This window comes from Bactrocera dorsalis, unplaced genomic scaffold (genome assembly GCF_023373825.1).
Source record: "Bactrocera dorsalis isolate Fly_Bdor unplaced genomic scaffold, ASM2337382v1 BdCtg335, whole genome shotgun sequence".
Taxonomy (NCBI): Eukaryota; Metazoa; Arthropoda; class Insecta; order Diptera; family Tephritidae; genus Bactrocera; species Bactrocera dorsalis.
In genome coordinates, this window is record NW_026038386.1 from 8,928 (window position 1) to 25,000 (window position 16,073).

The following is a 16,073-nucleotide window of genomic DNA, read 5'->3' on the forward strand; positions in this document are numbered from 1 at the left end:
CCTTACAGGATCATTTAATGTGAAAAAATACTAGCTTTATTTAAAACCTTAACTTAGAAACTGGACGAATGAAAAAAAAACTAAAAATTAGATTTTTAGCACACTTTTTTACAAAAAAATTAAAATTTCAGTAAAAATGTCGGGACTTTTTTTCAAATAGTTGTAATCGAAAAAAAATACTTCGTCCAAGTCTTTAAGAATTGTATCTCAAAGACTTGTGTACAATGTCATGAAAATCGTTTGAGTAGTTTTCGAGAAATCTTGTCAACCGACTTCAATAACAAAGTTTCAAGAAAAACGTGATTAAAGAGAGAGCACTCAGCCCAGCTAGCCTCGAGCGCACAAGTTCTCAAGGCTGTATCTTCGAAACTATTACTCGGATCAACTTGAAAATTTAGGACAATATTCTAGAGATCTTGTAGAATTTAATAAGACAATAAAAAAATTGGATTTTTTTAACACTCATTCACCCATGTAACACCTTAAGAAATACTCAAATAGCCCTATAAATTAGACAGAAAAAAATGTCTAGCCATTTCCTGACATATTTTTTCATTTGCAATAATTTCAAATAATTTTTTTTTTTTGTTTTTTCAAAATGTGGGAAACTTTTCTCACAATCAACCGTTTATTATGTTGTCAACTATACTTTTTTTATTATTTTTTTTTATAAAATTCTCGATTTCATTTAAAATTATTTGAATGATTTGTTGAAACAAAATTCTTAAAGTTGAAATTATACAATTGCTCGCCGCTAGCTCATTGGGTTATTACTTAGTCAGCGCTACTACTAACATCAGAAACCACTCAAGCGTGTGTACCTTAACACTACGCTCGCCGCTATCAGCTAAAATTTCGGCGTTCAACGCCTCTGAGACCGGGCGTCAAACAACAAAAACATACTTATCACCGAACATAAACTCACAAGACGCCACAGCTACCATTGCGTTTGACTAAGCAGCGCGTCTGCTAAGCCGCGACGCCAACGCCTGCGCCAGTTGAACGTCGATCGTTGATCGTCTTTTAGCGCATTCATCAACAAGCGAAGCGAACTTGCAAGGCTCCCAAATAGCAAAGCAAATTTCAGTTGACTCAAATGTGCCGACGGATGTGGAAGTGTAAATACGCCATACTTGTGCAGTACTTTTAAACCGTTGAATTTGAAAAGCGCACATCAAAAACTAACGCCCTCAATTGGAGTGTGTACCCTAGAAGAGTGCGCATAAAAACAAACAAACGTGAAGCGTAAATTGTTTACAATTACAGGTGATTACTTTTTGCACGCTGACAATACGCAAAGGCACGCACGGCTACGTTGAAGTGATCCTCGAATGTTAGTTTCCGTAAACAAATTATGGTTTATCTTTAAAACGCATCTCGATAATTGCAGTGCATTAAATTTGTTGACAATTTTAAGTCTAGTTAATTTTTCGACTCTTCGTGCATTAAAAGCAATAAACTCACTAACTGCCAACGTCGTGCGTGTACCATAGAAAAAAACAAAAAAAAAACTTAACAACTTTTGCGCTCATAATAAAAATTCCCGATTCTCCGCAGTTACCAACCGACAACAAAAGCAAACACACATCACATAACATGTCGAATGCGAACAGCGAGGAAGCGTTCAATATACGCATTGGTTACTTGAAACCCGAAACGGTAGAGATCGCCAAAAATGAGCTGCGCGAGACACCCGAAGTCAAAGAGGCCGCTATCAAGGAGCTGCGCGAACTCCTGCATGCTGCCACAGATATTAATTACAAAGATGACGATGAATTTCTAGTGATATTCCTACGTGCTTGCCACTTCTATCCACAGAGCGCGCTCGAAAAGGTAGGTCAAGTGAAAAATCGAAAAAGTTTAAGGACAGTGTGCTGGCGGTGCAAAAGAACACTGAAATAGTTAGCAGCCAAAAAAAAAAACAAAAACATTGAAAATACATAAAACATTACATTTCATTTGTGCGGCAAAAACAATTGTGTAGCATAATAAATCACAGAAATGCCGAAAGTGAGCATATGCAAATTTCCGTAGACGATATAGTTAATACTTAGCATGGCGCAAGTGCATACATACTAATTAGTTCTCGATCGCATACGAAGGTGACGCTGATGATAACTCAAAAAGTTTAAGGCATGACAGCAAAATATACATTCATGCATACGAACATGTGCATTGAATGGCATCGAATATTTTTGTTATACTTAACATTTTCTTTGAATGCCAATTAATACGTACTTAAACACACAGTGAGCGACAAAAGTGTGCAAATTAAACTTAAAAGTTGGTTTGTTTAAGGGGTTACGTGGGTTTCCTCGGGTAAAAAACAGCCGTCTTTCAACAATTTTTTTCTCATATATAAAATTAAGTATTTTAAAAGATTTTTTTGTTGTTACAAACATACACTATTAACGAAGAAATTCTGAAATTTTTGGAAAAAAAAGTTTTTTAAACTCCTCCATTGCGACGCTATTTCCGGTGGACCCTCGAAAAAAGATGTGCCCGCGTTGGCAAGATAACTTCTTAAAAGATCTTCTAAGTAAAAAAAAAATCGTGGTTGAGTTAAAACCTTAACTTAGAAAGAACTTGGACGAAGGAAAAAAACTGAAAATTGGATTTTTGCCAGACTATATATATAATATATGACTTTATATAAAAAATTTAAATTTCACTGAAAAATTCGATTTTTTTTTAATTAATTGTAAAAGAAAAAATCCTTCGTTCAAGTCTTTAAGAATTGTAACTCAAAAACCTGTGTAATATTTGATGAAAATCGGTTGAGTAGTTCTGGAAAAATCTTGCCAACCGACTTCAAAATCACACTTTCGAGAAAAAAGCCTTTAAAGATGGCATACTTAGACTAGCTAGCCTCGAGCGCACAAGTCTCAAGGCTGTATCTCCGAAACTATTGCTTGGATCAACTTGAAAATTTAAGACAGCATTCTAGAAGTGTTAAGACAATAAAAACATTATATTTTAGAAAACCCGTAAACCCATATAACCCCTTAATATATGCCTTTTTTCCTTGTTTGACCCATGTTTCCTTTCCAAAAACTATACATCAAGAAGTAACAGGCTGCAAAAAGTAATTGAATTCTTTATACGAAAGAGTCCTACTCTGTGACTGTTTGATTATGCCAGTTGTTGTTCGATTCACCACTGCGTTAGATTTGCCGACCATGTTGTATTTATATCGCTCCCTCACTAAGGCGCTTAATAGTACAATATCCTATAAGAAAACCTATATAATCCTGTGGAATTATCATAATTTATTCATTAATATTTATTTTCTCGTCTTCAATGTAATCCCCACCAGATGTAATACACTTCTGTCAACGATTTTTTCAGTCCTAGGAACCCTTTTTGTTGTTCCTTTTCATTGGTATGATTTTTTAAGTGGCGGGTCCCAAACCCAGCGCACAACCCTGCGGAGGGGATGTTTCGCCTTCAAACGGATGTTCTTAGGCTACCCAGAGGATACTTGGTCAAAGACCGGAAGTCGTGAGCTGCTTGAGTCATATGTAGAAGAATCGTTTCTGGCCACTCCCAAGTGAATGGCGATCAGAGAACTTTCCTCACTTGCGTGAACTTCTACACTTGACTCCATGCTCCCTACACATGACTCCATCCCCCAACGAAGAAACCCTTTTTAATGAGCACTTTTTATTAAGCTCCTTAAGCGAATTTTGTTCTATCTCTTCGATTGACTGAAAACGGGTTCCTCGGAGCAGCAATTTCAGTTTGGCGAACAAGAAAAAATCATGCGGATTCAAATCTGGTGAAAAGGGTGGTTGATGGTATTCATTGCGTTTTTGGCTTTAAATTCGATCACAATTGTGGCTGTTTTTGAAAAAAGTTCAGCTTTATCTGGTCGGGTGAATCAAGAACGCGTTTCATATCCAAAATATCCACCAAAATCATTCAAACGGCATCGAGAGAGACGTTGAGCTCTCTTGCCATCTCTCTAGCACTTGCCTGATGATTTTCAAGCACCATATCCTGTATTTTGTTTCAATATTTTCATCAATTGAAGAGTTCGAAGGTCGTCCAGAACGAGACATGTCCTTAACAAACTCTCGACCGTCTTTGAAGGCTTTGTACCACTCGTAGACTTGTGTTTTTGATAAAACTGAAACACCATAAACTTTTTCGAACAACGATTTTGCACACGAAATTTGATCAGAAATACAAAATTTGAGACAAATTCTTTTTTTGATATTTTATCTATCGTAAAAATCGCAACGCACTACTGAGGTGTACCGACTTAACTGGTTAACAGATCGCGCTCATACAAGTATTTGGCACAGTAATTAAGGGCAGTCATATCAACTTAGCAAAATACATTGTTGTTTCAAAAATTTTGCTTTCAATATTTGGATTCCTTAATAGTAGTTTGAAAGTAGGCCGATAAGTCTAGACACTTATACATCCCGGATCTATGTACATACATACATAAGTACATTTGAAGCATTTCTTCCGCTGTATATACACATTTATACATATTTTGAGACTGCTGATTAGATCATACCCATTTAGATTATAAATTATAATTTTTGCGGGTTCAAGGAACTGCTTTATCAACTCACATAGTTTTTAACAAAGTAAAAGTTTCAGAAAGTATGCCACTTTACAGTACTCAATCATCCAGATACTAACAGCAGCAAAGTATTAAATGTTGAAAGTACAAATGTTAAAGGGTTATCAGTCTGACTTTAGATAAGACAGCGTTCAGCTTCGAACATAACAGAAAATGTTAGTTTAAATACAATATAAGATCAATACAAAGACAAATCAAAAATAAATACTAAAAAATAAATATAATTATGAAACAAATGTGTCTTTGGGTTTATAGGCCTCAATAACAGTAAATTTTCCATCTTGCATACATAGACACATATTTGTAAGACAGCAGCTGTTTAAAATTATTATTCTTCTTTTTTGTTATTTTCGCATGCGAAAAGCTGATAAGCTAACGAATTGTAATACGAAAAATATTTATTATTGTTTACTAGCTTTAATTACATAAAGAATATGCATATGGCAAAAGTGTGATTTACTGCAATCCCTGTAGGAATTTCGATTTTTTTAAGGGGCTACATGGGTTTCTTCGAACAAAGCGCGGCTTATTTTCAATTTAGTTTTCTTACAAAAAAAAAACAAAAAAAATTTTGAAATTTTTGAAAAAAAAAATATTTTAAACTCGGCCATTGCGCCCGCGTTGGCAGGATACCTCCTTAAAGGATCATCTAAAGTGAAAAAATACATGTTTCAGTTAAAACCATAACTTAGGACTTAGAAAAGAACCGAAAATTGTATTTTTGGCCGACATTCTTACAAAAAAATGAAAATTTCAGTGAAAATTTCGCGACATTTTTTTTTTCAAATAGTTGAAATAAAAAAATCCTTCCTCCAAGTCTTTAAGAATTGTATCTCAAAGACCTGTGTAAAATTTCATGAAGATCGGTTGAGTAGTTCTCGAGAAATCTTGCCAACCGACTTCAAAAGTTTCAAGAAAAACGCGTTTAAAGACGGCGGATTTAACCTAGCTAGCCTCAAGCGCACAAGTTTTCAAGGCTGTATTTTCGAAACTATTACTCGGACAAACTTGAAAATTTAGGACAATATTCTATTCAGAATTTAATAAAATAAAAAATAATCGATTTTTTTTTAACCCGTAAACCGATGTAACCCGTTAAGTGTATATACATATGTACATACATATAGTTGAACCCGAGTACTAAAATTTTTAGTGCTGTATCTCCAAAATTATTATTATTACTCTGATCAACTTGAGAAAACAATATTCTAGAATTGTTTTAGAATTAAATATTACATTAATAATAAAATAAATATTTTTTTGAAGTCGTGAAACCCATGTAATCCTTTAAAAGATTTAAAGAATTAGACACGGAACATATAAAAAGATTTTATGATAAAGATTTTTAGTAAATAAGATTACAAATACTATAAAAATTATAAAAATAAATACTTTTCACTCATGGGAACTTTTCCTACAGGGTATCAATATTGCAAAAAATTACCGCTGATTTGTTGAAATCATTTTGCAATATTAACTTCATATAGGCATGTGGCTATTTAAGACAAAAAATAAAACAGTTATTTGATTGCATATAGTATTATTTATATATAATACGATTATAAATATATTAATTAAAATATTAACATATTTACAAATTTTTATTAGAGCATTACGTGCAAAGTATTTTGTGATTATTTCAATATACTCGTACTCGTATTTATGTATATGTATTTGGTAGATCTTTGTATTAATCAGTGCAATCTTTAAATAGAATTATGTTTGTATATACACACAAACATACATCCGTATATTGTTATTTATACAATACGGGTCGTCCACACTTATTAATCTTCGAAACCATCTTGTTGTTAAGTACGTCTGGTCGTCAACACGATCGAATTTTGCTAATAAGCAATCCAAGTCATAAGTCATAGAGTTCGTTTCTATACAAAAGAGCGTACATACATATGTATGTATATACTTATTCATGAATGTATACTTACTGCAATTACTACGTTAACTACGTGCGCAGAATTTATGCAAGTTGATTTGACCAACTAAGTAATCGCATTGGTAATTCATTATTTCAGTACCACGACATTGCAAGATTTAAAGAGCTTGGGTTAGCTTTTGTTGGCTCTAGTAGGTAGTGTAGTTGTAAAAATCGTTCACATATTCACATTTTTAACATATAATTAATTTTTTTTTTTTTTTCAAAAATCCATTAAATATGTTTTTCAAAAAAATTTGGTTAAAAAAATATCTAATATCTCAAAAATCTGTTCTCCGGTGGAAAAAAGGTAAAGAAAATAAAAAAACTAATTTTTGCTTTACGGTTATACTATTACACGAATTTTCTCTAAAGCTATACGTTTTTCGAAATATTTATAAAGATTTGAGGTTTTTTTTTGCATTTTCTGAGAAAATTTCCTATAGTAGCTGGTTTCGAGGTTTACTACCTTTTTAAAGAAAACACACAGAAACCTAAAATTCAATGGGGAATGTTTCTTATCATTCGGAAGAAAATTCTTTGATATTTATTTTTTAAAGATTATCTCTTTAAAATGTTGGCCACGGCTACATCTTAGATGGTACATCCCTTGAGACCAATTTTCGATGACTCAGGGGATGACTCGTTGGAGCATTTCTACTGGTAACTGTCGAGTGACACACTTGATGTTTTGCTCCAAAGCCTGAATTAACGGGAAACGGGATTGTCCGCATAGACTTTAGAGTTTACATATCCCTACAGTAAAAAGTATAAAGGTGTGATTTCACACGATCTTGGTGGCCAATCGACCGGCTCAAAACGTGAAATTATTTGCTCACTGAAGTGTTCTCTCAAGAAATCCATTGAATGATGTGATGTGTGGGAAGTGACGCCGTTTTGTTAAAATCAAAAGTCGCGGAGATCACGAGTTTCAATTCAGGCATCAAATAGCCGGTTACCATTACGCGATAACGGTCGCCATTGATGGTTCCGTTCACCGACACATTTTTGTAGAAATACGAGGATGTACCGATGAATCCACCGGCCCACAAACCACAACAAAACCGTTGTTTTTTTTCTGTACGAAATGGCAGCTCTTGAATGTTTTGAGGTTTGTGTTCGTCCCAAATGCGGCAATTTTGCTTGCTTACATACCCATTGAAATAGAAAAGGGTCTCATTGCTTAACAAAGTTTAGCTCGAAAACGTTGGATCGTTGGAACTTTTCAAGAGCTCATCGAGCGAAGCCATGTCGCTTGAGAATGTGGACCTTTCTTGTCAAGATTTGATTTGATAGAAGCTAGTATCGTCTCAACCAGTAAAGCAACCCTATGCTGATATATGTACATAAATTAAGCCAAATAACACGGACTCAGGTTCGCAGAAGAAACAAGGGAATGATGGAATATCGCGTGATCATAACTCAATTTCCGTCTAAAATGTTCTCACTGTGAAATTTATTATATGTCATAATATTTTATTGGACCAGGTTATTTCAAATAATCATGGTTGATAATACATCCCATATAAAATGTTCTCATTATTATACGTAATATTTTTTAGTGGACGTAATTGTTTCAAAGCTTACTTATTCAAGTCCGAACCATCTGAAACTCAGCCTGTCGAAACCTAGGTCGTCTTTGATTATATTCTAAAGACAATGTGAAATATGTAGTATTCTTCCCCTTGAGGATTTTGATTCTGCATGAGATTCCAAGAAAATAACGAACGTCTTCTAACTCATGAAGTTTAAGGCCCTTGGATCTATGGTTCAAATAGGGATCACATCGCTACGCTAGCACCCAGCAGAATATTGGACTTTATCAATAAGCTGAGGCTAGATGAGTATTTGTGATTTAGGAGAGTGCACAATTAATCAATCCATGAATTGCTTAGAGTGGATTTTTAAGAGAATACCAACCCATCCCTGGTTTCAGAGAGTGGCCTGAGTGCAACACTCATGAAAAACAAAAGTCAAGCCCATGACCACTACCAACGGTGTAAGATTACGTAAGGCCGCATAAATTTAAGACGGTTGACTGTTAAAATAGGGCCACAAAAGTTAAAAGGTATCAGTATAGAGTTCAATGTTCCGTTAAAATATATTTTTTATACAAAAATGCGTACATAACTACACATATTAGTGTAATAAATGTGTACATATGTATTAAAAAGATATTAGGCGCTTATGAATTGCAAGATATCGAAAGCTTTATTAGCGAGTTACGCTCAGCGCTGCTAACCAAAGAGGGTTTACGACGCGATTATAAATTATACATACATACGTACAAACATATTAGTTGAAGTGCGCGGATGGATAATACATCAGAGCTCTGACCAAGGTGTACTAAAACAAAATAAAAAGTAATTAGCCATTGACCATTGACCACGAGTGTACATATCTACATATATACATACATTCATGTGTATGTATGTACATAAATATTGCGTGTCATAAATATTTTGATAACAAAATTTTTGGCCTCTGTACATATACGTACATATACATGTGTATGTGTGTGCAGTAAGACCTCATATATGAGCCAACAATTATCAGCTTCTTAACCAACAATTAAAAACGGTGGCGGCCTGCTACTTTTAATATACATACATACATACAAACAACGAAGCTTTAAACCAAATTTTAACTGTTTTCATGCCAATTCGCATTAGTATGCGTTTGTACACATGTGAGTAAGTGCGCGGAAGCGTCTGTAGCCGTTAAATCAGCGTTGCGTTTGCGCGGAAGCCAGTCAGTCACACAAATATATTATGTATATATGTCTATATAGTGTATGTATAATAAACGTCATTTTCTGTGTCGTTCTTGACCAAGACCTCAATTAAGCCGCTTTATTGTATTTGCTTATGTCTAGCTTCTGCTCCCATACTCTCGCTCGTACGCTAGCGGATTAGGCTGCACGCGTTATACATACATATTTGCATATTAGCTACATACGTATGTGTGTCGGCATGTAGAATCTTATTCTATATTCCATTCGGTGATTGTCGCTTCATCTGTATGTATGAAGCGCCACGCATCACTTAGTTAGTTGTGTCATTTTGTCGGTTGCATAATGCAGGCCAACCGCCTGCCTTTGACAAGGCAAACAACCATTGGCAATGCAGTGATTTATATAAATATTATATTTTGTATTATACTCAATGACTTGTTTAAAAAGAACCAACAGAACTTCAAATGGCGCATAAATGGACAGATTTGCCGGCATAATGTAGTATATGGTTGGGGATAATTAATTTAACTAACACACAATTTCATTAGAGAAGTATTAATGCAAAATTTTTCATGTAATCGTTTTGCAAAAATTAAATTTCGGGACTTGAAAATGTCAATTTCGGGATCCCGATATTTTTCGGGATCATATAGACTATGAGTATTAGTGCAAAATTTTTCATACATTCGTTTTGCAAAAATTAAATTTATGGATTTTAAAATTTTAATTTCGGGAACCCGATATTTTTCGGGATCTTATAGACTATGATTATTTAATAAACAGTAAAAATTTGTCTTGCATTCCTTTTGCAAAAATTAAAAAATTCGAAATTTTAAAATGTTAGTTTCGGGATCCCGATACTTTTCGACATCATATAGAATATTATTATTTAATAATCAGTCAAAAATAATTGAATTTATTGTTTTTAAACAAAATTAAATTTCGGGATTTCGAAACTTTTCCGGGCCCTTTCAATTATTCTTACTACATGCATAAAAATACCAAAATAGATATAACATGATCTATTCAAATTTAAAGTAGAAATTTCAAACAATAAATGTATATTAATTCATTTTCGGGATTTTAAAATATTACGTTCGGGATACCGATATTTTTCGGGACTACATGAACTATTATTATTATTCTATAAACAGTAAAAAATAACCGAATTTATCTCTAATACATAAATTAACATTTCGCGATCCTGAAGCGTTTCGGAACTCTCTGAACTATAGTTACTATACACGCGTAAATGACAACACGAAATAATTTAAACAAAATAGAAAGGGTATGAAACATTCAATATTAAAGACATGCATACATGTGATGGGATTTGGAAGTCACAAAGTGACTTCAAGTTAAGCTAGGCAGCCAGCTAGCTCTATAAAAGAGAAACAGGCGCCAGTGCTCAGGTGACATTCGCGCCTCAATGTGATATACTTTGGAAATCACAACGTGACTTCATGTTAAGCTGTCTGCTAGCTAGCTCTATAAAAGAAAAGCAGGTACCCCGCCTAGCCAGTGCTTAGGTGACATTCGCGCCTCAATGTGATGTGTCTTGGGTGGCACAAAGTGACTTCATGTTAAGCTGGCTGCCTGCTGGCTCTATAAAAGAGAAGCAGGCTACGTGCCCCGCCAGTGCTTAAGTGACATTCGCGCCTCAATGTGATGTGTTTTGGGTGTCGCAAAGTGACTTCATGTTAAGCTGACTGCTAACTAGGTATGGATTTCAAGATTTGTCTAATGGATTCCCTTACGTCCCAATGATTTTTTTTTCTTCTTTACTGTCGTAGACACCGCTTACGCGGTTATAGACGCTTGGGTCCCAAACGCACACTTTACTTTAGCTTACGGTCAAATGGATGTTCTTTGGCTACTTAGATATGTAGAAAACCCGTCTCTCAAGTGAATGGCAATCAGAAACCTTTCCTCACTTGCGTGAACTTCTACACATGACTCCATCATCCTCCCAATGGCTTACAGATCATTTAATTTGATTGCCAGGAATCCAGATATATAATTAGAATATATGATTTATTCTAGTGATGTTTAATTTTTAAAATCACCAATAAAGACTACTGACTAGGTTATTGACTACAAGAAGCTAAATTGACCTAAATCCCGGATCAAAAGAACTATGTTATCAGCCAAATAGCGTATTTCACTTCACAATGAACTTAGATGTGACCCGGCTCTTCGAGCTCAGTTCTGAAAATGAGATGCCGGTAGCCATTCTATCTACATGTTAAGATAAGCAAACTAAATACATACTTTTACCATTCCAGATGCGCACAACAGCCGCTTTCCGCAAAGATAATGCCGCCCTTGTCCATGGTCTACTCATCGAACAGCTCAAGGATATATTCATACAATACGGTATTGTGAATGTGTTGAAGAATTGCGATCAGCATGGACGTCGTGTTATGATTGTGAATTGTGGTGAACTATGGGATCCCGCTGCGGTGCCGTCCGATGATGTTTTCCGCATGTTGTATATGGTGCACATTGCCGCCCAACTCGAGCCGGAAACACAAGTGCGCGGTGTCGTCTGTATAATGGACTTTGACGGTCTGTCAATGAAGCAGGTCAAAGCTCTGTCGCCCACTTTCTCGAAACGTCTACTCACCTTTATACAGGATGCTATGCCGCTGCGCATGAAAGAGGTGCATTTTGTGAAACAACCTTTCATCTTTAAATTGGTGTGGGCGCTCTTCAAGCCATTCGTTCGCGAGAAGCTCAACAAAAGGGTAAGCGGGGAATTTGTATACATAATTTTGTCTATTGTTTGAACGGTCGTTAGATACTTGGAGGTCGGTATTAGTCTGCATTTAGTTAGTAGTTAGTAACACACAAAAAAAATATGTCGGAGAGCCAATAAAACCCCGTGTGTTTTTCTGACGTACGCGAACTAGTACTTAAGCTTTTGGGATATCGATCAGAAATTATACACACGCCCTTTTCTCCCAAAGACCCCGACCAATCAAAATCAAGTTTTTGTACGGACAGCTTTTTTATTTGACAAGATATCAACGATGTTATCGAAATTAGGCATAGATTATTGTCTAAGACATCGCTCAATCTCCGAAAATGTTGTTCAGATCGAACCACTATTGCCATAGCTGTCCGACAAACTAACTGACCTCAATGTAGTGAAACACAAACGATGACGCTTCAGACGTGTCAAAATACTGTCTCGGGATCATGACAGGATGCCTCAATATGGCTTCGATCTCAATCGAATTTACTTAGCGAGGCCCGCATACTTGCTGTCAAGAAACATAATGAACTCCTTTACAAGCAGTTTCGTCTGGTTAAGTGGTCTTTCCTTGATCTTGATGTCGACGACATAGTCGCCTACCAGATTCCAGATGCAACTAACTTTAGATACGCACAGCCCGCCATTCACAGCGAGTTCTCAACACCTTCACTGACTCCCTCTCTCAATGAATAGCCTTGGAGTCAAACAACAGCCATTGCAGTTAAAGGGCTCAAGTTCCGTTCCCACGACGGTCAGCTCTCCGTAGCCGGATTGAAGTGGGTTTTTATCCGGCCAAAACTGTCTCTTCTGCAGAATTCTACCGTTACAACAACAATAAGAATAAAAGCTCGACTCCTTCTTATCCGAAATCGACTTCGACATGCCAAATAAATGTTTAGCGTGCATGACACTAACCACCTCTATACTTGCCCAATGAACCCCACTCATCTAACAGCCCTCCCACGACAGTCGGGTCTACGTAAGCGGAATTGACCCTCATTTTTATCCGGCCGAGGACTGTCAACTCGGCAGAATTCTGCCGCTACAACAACAACAACACCCCTTTCCTTATGCTCCAACTCCGTAGAAACAGCAGATTTCCTGGACTTACTGTTAGATGACTTCGATGACAACCAACCCGAATATAACCTTAGATAACCGCTCCAACAGCAACAACCGATCAAACTCAACATAAAGCTAAGAATAAGAGATTTTATGCAGTTTTATGCTAGAAGAAATGCTGCCATGACGGCTTGAGATGTTTTTTCTTGTATTTGAAGACGAAATATACTACGAACGTAGTCCTTCAAAGCAACCAAGCTTACAGCCGTATCTAATACTTACATTTTAAAATTCATATCAAGCAAATAAACAATTATTTTTTTTATTTCACAGATGCATTTCCACGGTAGCGATATGAAGTCACTGCAGAAGTTCCTCTCGCCCGAAATCCTGCCCGAAAACTACAAAGGTACACAACCGAAAATCGATTACGGCGGCGCCGATTGGTTCACGCCGCTAGAGAAGCATGCCGATTTCGTTAGAGAATGGTCTGAGCTGGGTCCAGCGAAGTGGTAAACCAATGAGTATCACAGCGTGCAATACTTGCTACAACCAAAGGCTGTACATTCCTTCTCTCTATCTCCCTCTCTCTCTCTCGCGCTTGCTTGAAGAACAAAAACTAAACAAATGCAAAAATTTGTTTGTTGGAAAAAAAATACATTAAACGCCGGCTTTTGCTAAATACGCGTCTTTTTCACATACACATGTAATTACTAAGCATTATTCCATTTTTTTCTATTATACTACAATTTAGTGTAAATAAAAGTGTTACAAAATAAATTCATCTTTCATTTGTCTAGTTGTGTATTTCCCTTCATTTTCTTTTTGACTATTCATTTTTCTACATTTTGTTATTTATATTCATTTAAATTACAACAGCAATGCTGGACTGTCGGTTACCTTAAGGACCAAGTATTCGCAAATCACGAATAACGACTATTTGTTGTTTATAATAAATGAACCAAACAGAAAAAAAATTTAATTAATAATAATATTTCATAAATTATTAAATGTGTTGCAGCAACAATGTTCTGCTCCAATTAGCCATGCGCTGCATGCGTGCGCTCGTGAGCTGTCGTGTGGACGCGGCGATTTTCGTTTATATAACTGTACATAAATTACATACATACAAGTTGTACTGTCGCCTTATCATTGACAAATGATTTATTATATTTAAATATTTTAACATCTGATTTGGCGCTTACATGGTATATGGTAACATGTGTGAGATATCAATGCAACAACAACAAGCAATGCATATTTTCTATTTGCTTCTTTACGGCAGTTCTTTTGCTCTATTTTCAATATCATTCTTTACTTTGTGGGGCACACCAAGTCTATTTTACAAATTGCTGTGTTTTCTTTTCATACATACATATGTATGTATATATTAATTGTTTTTCTAATTTAATTAGCAAAACAAAATTAAGGAAAACGGGAACTAAATTAAAACAAACAATCACATATGAGCTGATTCAAAACCAATTAAGTCATAATTAAAAATAAAGCAAAAAAAATTAAATCCACATAATCGCGTATATTTCAACATACACACAACAAAGCTCTCTCTGGTGGTAAATTTTCTATGTGCTGTGGGACCAAAATGTGTGGCGCGCACCAGCGCCAACGTAGAAATATTGTGATGGCCGTTACGTTGTACGCTTGTGTGTAGAATTTCTATTTTTCTTCGCTACCTATACATACGTTGGTCATTATAATGGATTACGCTTAACTGAATGTGGGTGTATGTATTAATGAAGGTATTTTTTAGTGGTGCTAAACTTAAAGAATCATTGTCTGTGGATCCTCTATGAAGTCACGGAAGTATTGCAGCCATTTGGCAGCAACAGCGCCATCCACTGTTCTATGATCCGCACTTAAAGTAACATTCATTACGCTGACTTCGCGGAAACTGCAAGCAGAAATTAAATTACACATTACTTAACGGTTTCCTAATCGGTAGTGCTAGCATATAATTACCCTTTAAGGCTATCGGGGTCGAGTATCAACTTCTTCGTTGTGGCGCCAATTGCCAAAATGCAGGATTGTGGCGGGTTAATGACGGCGCAGAATTGGGAAACGCCTGAAATTTATTATTTATATAGTAATTAGAAATATTGCAAGCAAATATGTTTGTTGTATATAGCAATACAACGCATACGCACCCATCATGCCGAGATTGGATACGCAAACGGTACCACCCTGGAATTCCTGAGGCTTCAATTTATTTTCTCTGGCCTTGGCAGCTAATGATTTGGTGTCTTTTGAGATATCAATTACACCTTTACGGTCGGCGCCGAAAACAATTGGCGTAATTAAGCCGGTATCAGTGGAGACGGCCATTGATACATCGACATTGTCGAATCTGCGTGTAAAATAAATGCAAGTAGTGTTTTCGCTGCTGCAATATCTCAATGTATGTATATCGCTTGTGCTACTTACTGTCTTATCACGCTTTCCATCCAATAGGAATTGGATTCCGGCACTTTGCGGCATGCAGTGGCAGTGGCTTTAATGATAAAATCATTGACCGACACACGTACACCCTGTTTCTCATATTTCTTATTAACCTTCTCTCGTAGTTTCAGCAACTGTCACACAACAAGCAGAATTTTGCATTATAAAAAAGTATATCACAAAAAATAACAGTGTTACATACATTGTCCATTTGACATTCCATGGTCACATAATAGTGCGGTATTTGCTGTTTCGACTCCTTTAGACGTTTCGCAATCACGCCGCGCACATTTGAAACCGGTATATCAATGTAGCCTCCTTGGGGTGCAGCCGGTGCTGCGTGTGCGCCGACCGCGGGTGCGGCTGCTGCCATGCCTGCAAGATCACTAGATTTTATTGAGCCATAGATGCCGCTGCCTGCACCTGCATGCGGGATTTACAAAAATAAGAAGCCAATTAGTAAGCAAACAAGAAGTGTATTAGATTTTAACAAAGGGATGTATAGAACGGAACCTTGCAATCGTAGACTCTG

The 16,073-nt window shown here is 36.1% G+C and overlaps 2 protein-coding genes across 3 annotated transcripts; one reads left to right on the forward strand and one right to left on the reverse strand.

Annotated features, from left to right (window-relative positions):
- The first annotated feature begins 692 nt into the window (after nt 1-692).
- On the forward strand, nt 693-13,864 carry LOC105228742 (clavesin-1). 2 transcript variants are annotated; one of them, XM_049462194.1, is made up of 4 exons: nt 693-1,266; nt 1,558-1,833; nt 11,550-12,011; nt 13,418-13,864. In XM_049462194.1, exons 2-4 carry the CDS (start codon nt 1,597-1,599, stop codon nt 13,598-13,600), a joined length of 882 nt encoding a protein of 293 aa, XP_049318151.1. In that variant the 5' UTR covers nt 693-1,266; nt 1,558-1,596; the 3' UTR covers nt 13,601-13,864. The 2 variants fall into 2 exon arrangements, with proteins under 2 accessions (XP_049318151.1, XP_011206988.1); XM_011208686.3 differs by having other exon boundaries at nt 1,004-1,833.
- On the reverse strand, nt 13,865-16,073 carry LOC105228741 (dihydrolipoyllysine-residue acetyltransferase component of pyruvate dehydrogenase complex, mitochondrial; the record flags this gene model as incomplete). Its single annotated transcript, XM_049462193.1, is given in 6 exon segments — nt 13,865-14,996; nt 15,065-15,167; nt 15,250-15,449; nt 15,527-15,675; nt 15,744-15,964; nt 16,055-16,073. Coding segments are annotated over 6 exon segments (822 nt in total), but the record flags the coding sequence as incomplete, so codon positions are not given.